Genomic DNA, 11,875 nt, shown 5'->3' with positions numbered 1-11,875 from the left:
GGGAGGCTCGGCGCCCAGACCTTCGCGGGGCAGCAACACCGTCACTAGGGCAGCGCCTGCGGCGGGCGCGCCCAGAGCCGGGCCTCCAGGCCCAGGCGGGCGGGTCCGCAGGGCACACAGCGGCCGTGCCGCCTGACCCGACCCCTCAGCGCCCGCCGCGCCCCCGGCCCTCGCGCACGCGCACGCGCCGCCCCGTCCTCTCACGACCAGCCGACAAGCACGGTCGTAACGCAAAGCCCAGGGTCGCTCCTGGGAGATGTAGGCCGGGCCGTGGCTCCGTGGGCGGCGGCGAACGCCGGGCCCTGCCCTCCTTTTCCTCCTCCTCCTCCTCCTCCTCCTCCTCCTCCTCCTCTTCCTTGGGGCTCTGGGGCCGCGGCGCCGCCGCCTGCCCCGCGGGCGTTCTCCCCTCCCTTCCCACGGCGGCCCGGTCGTTCGGACGCGAGAAGCAGGTACAGCGAGGCCAGGTGAGCGCGTGGGCGCACGGAGGCTGAGGAGACGCCGGAGGGCGGGGGGCGAGGGGAACGTCCGCCGTGCGGTGGGCGCGCCTCAGGGTTCTCCTGAGTTGGGGGCGGGGGTCCGCCTGATGGCGGGCAGAGAAGCGGGCGGGGATGGGAGGCCTCAGCGGGGCGGGTCCTGTGGACCGGGGGCGGGGCCGGGGTCCCCTGAACCGCGGGGCGGGGCGGGGCGGGGCGGGGCGGGGCGGGGCGGGGCGGGGCGGGGCGGGGCGGGGCGTGGTCCCGCGGACCTAGGGGCGGGAGCCCGTGGAACCCTGGGCCGGGCGGGGACCTGGCCCGGAGTCCCTCAGCGCCACCAGGCAGGGGGAGCTGGCTGGAGCATTGAGCAGAACCCACTCAGGTAAGGAGTGTCACCTCAGTGTGTGGGTGAGAGGAGCAGGGTGTCCCGCCAATTCTTTTTACTTTATCCAGGACTTTTTCTTAACTCTAACCTCTCTCAACTGGGAAAAAAAAAGCACAACCTGAAGATTGAGAATTGTGTCTTACTCAGCCGACTTTGTGAGGACTTAAGCCCAGAAGACAGCCTCTCAGATGGCCCTGAGGGACTGCTCTGAAGAGGCAGGGGAGGAGCCAGGATATACAGGAGTTTTTGCAACAAAAACCAGGTAGTCAGAACATCAAAAGGTTACTGTCAAAGAAAACTGGACAGCTCAAGTGAATGAATTTAGCACTTCTCTGTGTATGGGAAGATGAGAGAGCCTGGGCTGACTGAAATCACTCCTTTGATCTGCACCTTAACTGTCTGGGAGCAGTGTCCTGTCTTCATCCTGAACCCCCCTTAGGGTGCAAAGGCCTGGCAGCTGCAGTGCCTGATGGCTTGAAGGCCACAACGTCTTTTGTGTACTGATGTGGCAGGTGACATTCTTTGTCCACAGTCCTTAACCTGTTAATGGGTTGCATCACAGTAAGGAGATACTGTTTCTCTACAGCAAACCTTAAATTAAAACATACTTAAAATTGTATGAAAATTATTTAGACCATGAATTAAACTTTTAGTAAAGCACTTACGAGGTAACAGAAAAATTTGAACACTGCATATATATGTATTTGATATTAAGGAATCATTACTTGTTTTCTAGGTGTGGTAATAATATCCTGGTTATGATTTTTGAAAAGTCCTTATCATTCAGAGATAAATTCTGAAGTATTTACAAATAATGCATCATTCCCAGATCTCCTTCAAAATAGAGTGATGGATACAAGCATGTTCATTATACTATGACATGATGATAACCGTAATTGTTTCTCTGCTTTTGAGACATTCCTGTATTCTTGGTTAAACTCTGCTTGAATGTGACATTATATTATTACTTTAAAACACTGCCATATTCAATTCACTAATATTTTACTTAGGACTTTTTCAGTGTTCAGAATTAAGATGGCACTTTAATCTTTCTTTGTACTATCCTTGCAGTACAAATACTAAAAAGATTTTACAAGTCTTATGAATAATTTGAGAAGCGTAGGTTTTTTTCTTCTACTCAGTAAAATAATTTTTCCTTTGGGCTCAAAATCTTTGAGGGTAGATATTTGACTTCTGATTCATTTTTAAATGGTAGTGATTCATTTCAGTTTTGTAGTTCTTAACTGAGTCAATTTTGGACACATGTTCTTCTAGAAAATTGTTTGCCTCATCTAAATTTTCAAGTTTGTTGACATAAAATTGTTCATATTATTCTTTTGTAGTGATTCTTTTGGTGATTTTTAAAATCACTGCTTGTGAAAGATATTGTAAAATCTACTATGATTGTAGCTATTTTTTTCTTGAGCCTAATATTTATTAGGGCCATCTTTTTTCTTGATTAGTCCTACAAGATATCCACCTATATTAATCTTTCCAAAGAAGCAGATTTGGATTATTTTGGAGATCTGTTGGTTTTGTCTTATGTTTTTCATTTTGGATTTCTATTAGAGTAATATTTGCTCTCTATTTTAAAATTTTCTTTTCCTTCTTGCTATTTTCCTTTTTTTTTTAGCGGTATAGACAGGTGCAATTCTTTATGTAAAATACTCGATACAAAACAAAGCCATCTATTTCCTGTTTACAAGAGCCACATCTGAAACATACCATAGTCACAGTGATAGATTAAGCAGAAAAAGAATCAGTAATTGCATAGCAAATTTAAACAGCATACAAGATCAGCAAACAAGAGTGAGCATGCATTACCTTTATAATTAGAACAATGTTAATTTTAAAAATTGGAAGTAATTATCTAAGTTCTGAGAAAAGATTATGCTGACCAGTGTGGCAGGGTGGGCATTCTTCCTTCTCTTATTAGGTTCTGAAGGGAGGCTTGGGACTTCCCTTCATACTCATCCACCCCCTCCTCTCATCTCTCTGTTGGGTCTCTTGTTTCCTGGAAACTTCTTTTCCCTTTTTAATGGATAATAACCTTACTGCCTTCCAGAGACGTGGTCAACATTAAGGTTGTGTGTGACTAGAATTGCTTTATTTTGTTCTCATATTTGCATAGTATTTTGGACTAGTATAGAAACCCGAGATAGGAAATTATTTTCCCATAGAACTTTGAAAACTGGCAAAGCTTGGTAGAAAATGGAGCCGTGTCACTACTGAGAGGTCCTCTTCCGTTGTTCTTTTGTATGTAACCTATTTATCATAATTGGAACTTTTACATTCATCAATTATGTTTAAGTTACTAGAGATTTATAATGAGTTTTGAAATAATATAGTAGAGCAAAGCATTACTTTAATAATTGCCATGTTATTCACGTCTTTATTTTTCTATAAAACTTTTAAAACAAAATCGTCATGTTTCAAGAAGTTCCTATTGAATATATAGGAATGAATTTAATGAAAATCCTAATGCAATTCTAGTTTGAGAAACATTGAAATGTTTTAATATTGAATATTCCCATCTATGAACATGGTGAATCTCTCCATTTATTCAGATATTTTTTTCCCTGTTGTTTGGTAAAGTTGTTTAGTTTTTGTGTTAGTTCTGTAACTAGGAAAGAAAGAAAGCTAGGGGGAATGAAGAAATGAGCCCAGGGTACAATTCTTAGCTTAACAACTTTAACCAGAAGGCAAACTAATGTCCTTTTTTGAAGAGGGAGCCTAACTTTCAGATTTTGTTTCTCTTTTGTAAGAATAGTATAGATGTTGGGGGGAAAAAAGAAACTTTTTCCACAAAACCTTAATTGCCATAGATTAATTCAGTTTATTCAGTAAACATTTGTTGGGTGTCTGCCTTGGGCTGAGGGGTGTTCTGGGTACTCAGAATACGGCAGTGAATGAATCAGACAAATACTTCCATGTGATTCACACTGAAGTGTGACAGAATTGTACACACTTCTGAAGTAAGGACATACTCTTCCTGTTGAAGATCTTTGTCTAAATAAAGAATGCCAATTCTCTAATTTTGTCCATTAAACCTGAACTCTGTTGATATTGAAGTGTATACTGAGATAGAAGGCTTGTATTTGGAGGTTATCAACTCACCTTAAAAACAAGAGATCTGTAAAGATATTGGCGTAATAAAGTGCTGCATGATTTGTTGTGATCCCTAAAGTCTCCAAGCATTCTTTTTTTGCATTCACAGGGTCAGTTGTTCCAACATTTGTATAAAAGCCATTATAAAAATTATTCAGGAAAGTATTATACCGTTGAATATTGTCAACACTGTAAAGGCCTCTGGCTCAAAGCTTAGAATGTAGCTCATACTTCTTTGTTGATCCCATTCCAGTTTTAGGTAGAATAAATTGTCATAAGGAAATATGGATTATGGGGACAGAGATATCAAATGAACATTTGTTTCAAAGTCACACATTGACCTTTAACAACTCCAGTAAAACTCCTAAGTAGGGTAACAGCCAAATCATCAGCCCTGTTAATTGTTTGTGAGGTTATTCGGGTAAACACCAAGTTATATATACAACAAAGAAATTTACCTAAAACAGTTGTGTTTAGTGGGAAATTTTTTTTATTCCAAAAAGTTAACTTAAAAATTAGCAAAATATGGATAAAATTCAAACAGTAGTGCCTGTTTATACTGGTTCTCTTTGTCTTTAATAATGCCCAGAGCTGAGTAGTAGTCTACAGGAGAAGCCAGTATGAATAACCAAGATGACAGTTCAAGAAGGGGCCAAGCGTGGCTGTATCCATGTCAGTACAAATCCCAGTAAAGGTTTTAAGCTGGGAAACCTTGCTGGAAGGTACAGGGGAGGGTCTGTAATTTTTTTTTAACCTTGCCTTCAGTTGGATTCTGTTTTCACTTTTCTTCTTTTACCTGAACCTGCCTCTTTGGCCACAGGGAGGACACTCAGTGAAATGCATCCCTGACCTGACTGGAGCCAAGAAACAAGAAAAGAAATATCCAGATCTCAGCCCCATTGTACAGGCGGCGGTCACATTGAGACTCTCAAGATGGCAGCCATAGCCCTCTCCCCGATATGGGCTCTGCCTGCACAGGACTCTGCCTGTTTCTGTGTGAGAAATACTGAGGGGGAAAGGGTAGTGGCTGGATTCCCAGCAACCTGTTTACAGGGACCAGTGACCTTTAAAGATGTGGCTGTGGAGTTCACCCAGGAGGAGTGGATGATGCTGGACTCTACTCAGAAAAGTATGTACAGGGATGTGATGTTGGAAAACTACATAAATCTCACCTCAGTGGAATGTCAGTTATGCAAGCCTGTAGTCTCCCTGTTGGGTCAAGAAGACATAAGAACTGTGAAAAGGAGAATTTCCCAAGGCATCTGTCCAGACTGGGAGAGTCAACTGAACACCAAAGAATCAACATCTAAGCAGAATATTTGGGTGGCAAAATCATCCAGTGGTGTGCAAATGTTAAGATTCACAATGGATGATTGGCCTTCCACATTAAGAGAAGACTGGGAATGCTGCAAGATCAGAAAACAGCACAAGATCCCAAAGGGAATTTTAAGGCAAGTGATGCTTACTCAGAAGACAGCATCTCAGGAGAGATCGTATGAATGTCATGGATTACAGGGATACTCTAAACTTAGATCAAAACGTGGTTTTTCAAAGAGCGTTTCCACCAGTAAACATTGTCATAAATGTTACTTAGATATTGAGTGTTTAAAGCGTAATTCAATCCTAAACAATTATGGGAAAAACTCTGTTGTAAATGAGAGGGTCTGTGAAAGCCATGAATATCATAGGTCTCAGCTTGAAAGAACTCAGACAGCACAGAAAGAGCACACCTGCCCCAGACGTGGTGCGCCTTTCATATTTAATAGTGTGCTTCCTGTATGCAGCAGTTTCCATATGGCGGTGAATTCCTATGAATGCAGTAAAAACAAAACCTTTTATCCTCATTCATCCCATAAGCAACAGGAGCAGACTCCTACTGGAGAGAAACATTATGAATGCCATCAGTGTGGAAAAGCCTTTAAAAGGATTTCTAATCTTATTTTGCATAAGAGAAGTCACAAGACTGAGAAACAACATGAATGTAAGGAATGTGGGAAAGTCTTCAGTGATTCCTCAACCCTAAGGAGACATGTGAGAACTCACACTGGTGAGAAACCCTATGAGTGTAATCAGTGTGGGAAAGCATTCAGTCAAAAAACATCTCTTAAGGCTCATGTGAGAACTCACACAGGAGAGAAACCTTATGAGTGTAATCATTGTGGGAAATCCTTTGGCACAAGTTCTTACCTCATTGTGCACAAGAGAATACACAGTGGGGAGAAACTCTATGAATGCGATGACTGTGGAAAAGCCTTCAACACAAGCTCTCACCTTAAAGTTCACAAGAAAATACACACTGGAGAGAATCTTTATGAATGTAGTGACTGTGGGAAAGTTTTTAGTGGTCTCTCATCTCTTAGAATGCATGTGAGAACTCATACTGGGGAGAAACCCTATGAATGTAAGGAATGTAGGAAAACCTTCAGTGTTTCCTCCTCCCTTCAGAGACATGTGAGAACTCACACTGGAGAGAAACCCTATGGATGTATTCAGTGTGGAAAAGCCTTCAGTCAGAGTTCTTCACTTATTATACACAAGAGAATTCATACTGGGAGAGAAACCTTGTAACTGTTAATGAATGTGGGATTGCCTTTTTCATTGGCTTAAGGTGGATTCCGAGCTCATTATTTCAGTCTTTGTTCTCTAAAATAGGCACTTAAGGCGATAGATAGTCCTATAAACACCCCTTTAGCTAAATAACACATCTTGGTCTATGGTCACTTATTTTGTTTTAATTCTAAATGTTGTCTAATATTTATTATGACTTTATGGCTTTTCTGATCCATGGCTCTTTAGAATTATGTATTTTTAATGTTTTCAGTTACGTTACTGTTGATGTCTAGGTTAACTGCACTATGTTTGGAGTATCTGGGCTGTATGATGCTACTTCATTGGTATTTTCTTGAGAGTCGCCCTCAGGCCTGGTGCAGCAGATACTGATGGTGGCCAGTTGAACACCCAGTTCATCCCTCCCTACTGACAACTGTACTTTAGCTCCAGTACCGACATGGCTAGTTCTCAGCCTCCTGGCCACCAGGCATGGCCCTATCCCTCATTCCTGATTTAATCAAATATAGACAGTGTCCCTGGGGACAGATCTATGTAGTGTTTCCTCTTTGCCTTTTGTACTTTGTCGTTCTGCCTTCCCCAGGCTTCTCCCTTTGGATTTTGCATTCGTAGGGCTGAACGAGGACAACAACCATGGCCTAAGGATGGTGTCAGAGAGGCCCTGGTTTCCCAGAGGCATCTTCAGAGAGCTGTGCCAGCACTGCATGGCTTATGTATGGGCATCTTTTCATGTGAGAAAAATAAGCTTACTGATTTTTTTTTCCAAAATAGTACGTGAACAGTCAATGTAGTCAATACAAACAAGTAACCTTGTTTTAAAAAAAAAAAAAACAAGATATGCCGAGTTACATATTTTATGTTGGGTGTACAAATTTGGATAGGAACATAGAAAAGGGAGTGATGCAGGAAAACGTGGGGCGTGAGAAGGGCCGTGTGCCAGGCTTCGGTCGAGCCCCTGGGACGTGCCCCGCCAAGCGTGGGTCCTTGGCTTCGCGCAGGAAAGAATTCAAGAGCGAGCCACAGTTGAGTGAAGGTAGATTTATTCAGATACATTGAAAGGAAGGAGAAAGGCCACAAGGTGTGGGGGGTTGGGTGCTCAGATTAAAAGTAGGTACACACTCCAAAGACAGAATGCGGGCCATCTCCGAAGAGGGAGAGAGGGGGTGGCCGCAAGGCACCGTGTTGCTGGTTTTTACGGGCTTGGTGGCTTCATGTGCTAATAAGTGGAAGGACCCGTCTAAGTAGCCTGGGGAAGGGGCTGGGATTCCCAGGAAGTTGGCCATTTCCCACTCTTTGACCTTTTGCGGCCAGCCTTGGGACTGCCATGGTGCCTGTGGGCGTGTTATTCACCATGTTAATATATCACAGTGAGCGTATAATGAAGCTCAAGATCTACAAGAAGTTAAATCTCTCATCATCCTGAGCCTCAAGGCCTGCTGGGGGTTGAATCTTTCACCATTGTGATGTTAATTGCTGTGGCATTCCTTGCATGGCTGTGCCCTATCGCCTTCCATCCTGTCTCAGGAGGACCAGAAGACGGGTGCTGATAGAACTTCTGCACGGAGGCTAGAGCTGCTGGAGGAGGTCACTGAAAGCAAGTGATCAGAGAAGCAGGAAGGAAACCCCAACATTTCAGCATAAGAAAAATCAAAGAGTCTTCAGTTAGAGGGGAAGTTCCTAGTTTTAAATGCTGAATGAAACCCTTCAGATTTTGCTGCTTGGTTCCACAGATACTGACCAGATTAGCTCTAACTTACTGAGAAACAGAATATGGAAGGAGGAACCTATGATGGAAGAAAGAGGCAGTAGTTGCAGTTTTAGTCCTGTTAACTTTATAGAGTTGTGAGATACCTGGATGAACAGGCTGGTATATAGTTCTGAGCCTGAGGAGGTGTCTAGGACAGAGATAATTTTAGCAACATCAGTAGGTGTGAAGGAAAAGCCGGGCTGGGCTAACTCATAAATCTAAGTTAAGTGTCGGTTTGCTGATTCCCTGCTCATGTGTTTTTGCTAGCCAGCTGGATTTTCAGAGACATATCTGGCCTTGAAATGTTGGTTTGCTGCCTCCTTGCCTCTACTTTTGTGATAAGGGTGCTGCTAAAGTTGTTCCATGCCTATTGGCCGAATACCCCAAGCCTGTAATTAACCCTGTAAAACCCCACGCACACGTCTTGGAGGTGCTCAGAGCTTCGGGGCAGAAGCCCCTCTGAGCCCGCCGGCGTAATACATCCGAGTACTCCCACCCTCCGAGTGGTGCTTGTTTCTTGGCTGGCCTGTCATTTCTGTAACATTGGTAGACCGAAGCAGGTTTTGTGGAGATGACTAAGATTGCATAGGAAACATGGATGCTGTGAAAAGAGAATGTCTACCACTGAGCATGAAGACCTCCTGTATTTAAAGATAAAGGAACCCTAGTTTATAAGAGGGAAACCAGGAAGACTAGAGTTTTACTGAACCAAGACAAACTAGTGTTTGAAGAAGGAAGGTAAAATCAGTTGTTTTATATTTTTTTAGTTGAAGTATAGTTGGTTTACAATGTTTTTTTTATTAAATTTTTTTATCTAAAAAAAAAACAAGACAAATGAACTTAAATATTAAACAGAAACAGACTCAGAGACATAGAATACAAACTTGTGGTTGCCGGGGGGGAGGGGGTTGGTAGGAACAGACTGGGAGCTCGAGAGTGGTAGATACTGACAGATAGAATAGATAAACAAGTTTATACCATATAGCACAGGGAAATACAGCCAAGATCTTGTAGTAGCTCACAGTGAAAAGGAATGTGAAAACAGATATATGTATATTCATGCATGACTGAAAAACTGTGCTGTACACCAGAAATTGACACAGTGTAAACTGACTGTAACTCAATAAAAAATAATAATAAAAAATAAAATGCTCACTTTTTAGTCAAAAAAAAAAGTTTTTTAAATGCTACTATGATGTTGAATTAGATGAAGTCTTAAAAAGCAAACTTTTTTTTACAACCACATGAAGGTTATTGTTGACCTTAGCTGGAAATAACTAGTGTATTGAGGGTGGGCAGTGGGAATAATTAATGACGACAAAGACAGATGAGTTTGAACAGGAGGAGAAAGATAGGGCAGCAGCTGGAAAGGAAATGTTTTTTAAATATTGAGAAACTAGGACATGTTTAAGTCCTAATGTGATGTGTGCAGCATGGAGAGTTACACATGCAGGTGTGAGGAGTGAGTTCCATACAGTTCCTGAGAAGGGGGTGGAGGCGTCTGGAGCACAAACAGGACTGGCGTTTGCCGTAAGGAGGGAAACTTCCACCATTCTCTCAAAAGGAAAGGAGGACTGTGTGTGTTCGTTTTAATTACCTCCTTATTTACTTATATCTAACTTACTTATGCTGTTTCAGTACCTGAGCTGTGTGCTGCTGTTTGGTTTCTTAAGAGCTACTTTCTGGCCCGGTGTGGCGTACGCTGCCAGCTGCTACCCTGTCTCCTCCTCTTCCTTTACTGATAGTGCCCCAGTTTTGCTTAGAGTAGCAATGCGTCCATCTGCAAACTCCTTATCCCAAGCAGATCAGCCGTTCCCCCAGGCCAGCGAAATGCAGACATGGGACTGTAGGTTTCAGGGTAAGATTATCTGCCAAGAGTAAGACGGACAGAAGATTGGGCAGAGGTGTTAGTGAAGAGCTCTGTGGGTGTGAAAGTCCTCCCAGGTTATCAGTAGAGCCTTCTGGGGAGAAGGGGTTTCCAAAGCACGGCCTCTGTACCCTGCTGACTGGATTGAGACTCAAGGACAGAGTTTTGGATGAAGTAGAAAAGGCAACTTGACTTCTTTGCCGGGTAAAGGAGGTCACAGTGCTCTAATGCCTCTAAGACTATGAGCTTCTCTCCAGGAGAGAAGGCCAGGGTTTTATAGTAGAAATTCAAGGGGTGACCGGGCAGGGCTAGTTTCCATGGAGACTGAATATGGGGAACAAACTGTCGCTAAGTTGTTTCTGTTTTCATAGATGCAGGGGTCCCCTTCCCTCTGCTGGGTGTGAGGTTCACCTTACACTCTTTCCCCCGCCCTGGGCCCTCCCACAACTCTGTTTTAGTTGACTTGCTTTTAATTGACTCGCCTTTCAGTTCAGTTCAGTAACCTTTTTTCTGCTGTTGTTTGCTGTGAAATCCACCTGTTAAAGTCTTAATTTCAGATACTGTTTTCAATTCTAGAATATTTATCTGATTATTTTTTATAGATTCCACTTACTAATTGAAATTCTTCGTTGGTTGTGGGGTTTTTTGTTTTGTTTTTTGTCTTTTTCTTTCATCTTTTCCTACATTTGCTTTAACATATTAAACAGACATTAAAATCCTGGTCAGCCAACCCGTATCCAGCTAAGTTTACGTCTGTTTCTCTTGTCTGTTTTGTCTCTAGTTACTGGTTATGTAACCCTGTTCTTCACATGCTTAGTCATTTTCTTAAAATTGTATGCCAAACATTGTGTCTAAAAGAAGCACAAGGGGTGCAAATTACGCTACCTTCTAGGAGAGTTTTTCCTTTCCTCTGATAGTTTAAGGCACTAAATGCCTCAGTCCAGTCACAGACTGAGCTGGGTCAGTGCCATGCTAAGCTTTTATAAGGCTGTTTATCTCTATTTAGCCTTTGTATTTTGGATATGACTCGCCTAAGCTTTTTTAATGTTAAGGTTTGGTAGGTCCTAGTCTCAACCTTCTGTCCCATGTGGCCAAATTTTGACAAATGGCTTGAGGAAGAAACGGGCCATATATTTTAGGCAGATAGCCTTTCCTGGTGGGTTTCTCATTCCTAATTACCACAGGCACTGCAGCTGTTCCACTCTGCCTTTTAGACGCTTTCATCCACCTCCCCAGCCTCCTCCATAGCCCTGGGACTCAGCAAATGTCCCATGGGAGAGAACCACCTTTGTGTTTTAGGTTTCTCAGGTTTCTAACCTGCCATGTCAACTTCAAATGACCACTAGTATTTTTGTGACTTCTTTCCCCCGGCGAAAGCGCTTTGCTGAGGGAAAGATCTCCAGTCTTTCAGCCCACATCCAAAATCAGTTGAGTGCTTACCAGGGATAAAGAAATATCCTGTGATCATCAGGTTACTTCAGAAGAGCTGTCCACTCAAATTTTGGTTCATCTAGTCCTCATTGCTTCTGCAGCTCTGTGATCACTTTGCAAGTATGATTTTTGTAATTTAGCTGCTTCATCTAGTAGCTCATCACAATATGGCATCCCATCTAGAAACAGACTTTTTGAATACATTATAAACAGTAGTTAAACTCAACCTCATAGTAACAACATTGCATTCGGTTGAAGGGACAACAGTAAAAACTGTTGTAACCATGTTCGACACG

The 11,875-nt window shown here is 42.9% G+C and overlaps 1 protein-coding gene across 3 annotated transcripts; it reads left to right on the top strand.

Moving 5' to 3' along the window:
* Positions 1 to 7,368, top strand: ZNF891 (zinc finger protein 891). 3 transcript variants are annotated; one of them, XM_064481388.1, is made up of 3 exons: positions 1 to 464; positions 927 to 1,120; positions 4,787 to 7,368. In XM_064481388.1, the coding sequence occupies exon 3, from the start codon at positions 4,900 to 4,902 to the stop codon at positions 6,532 to 6,534; it is 1,635 nt and encodes a 544-aa protein (XP_064337458.1). In that variant the 5' UTR covers positions 1 to 464; positions 927 to 1,120; positions 4,787 to 4,899; the 3' UTR covers positions 6,535 to 7,368. The 3 variants fall into 3 exon arrangements, 2 of the variants coding, with proteins under 2 accessions (XP_064337458.1, XP_031298276.1); XM_031442416.2 differs by lacking the exon at positions 927 to 1,120; XR_010378626.1 differs by lacking the exons at positions 1 to 464; positions 4,787 to 7,368 and adding an exon at positions 4,556 to 4,568 and having other exon boundaries at positions 759 to 1,120.
* The last annotated feature ends 4,507 nt before the right edge of the window (positions 7,369 to 11,875 follow it).

The sequence above is a fragment of the Camelus dromedarius genome, chromosome 31, assembly GCF_036321535.1.
Source record: "Camelus dromedarius isolate mCamDro1 chromosome 31, mCamDro1.pat, whole genome shotgun sequence".
NCBI classification, from domain to species: domain Eukaryota; kingdom Metazoa; phylum Chordata; class Mammalia; order Artiodactyla; family Camelidae; genus Camelus; species Camelus dromedarius.
The sequence above is the reverse complement of the archived record's forward strand: the minus strand, read 5'-3'. Positions and strand labels throughout refer to the sequence as shown.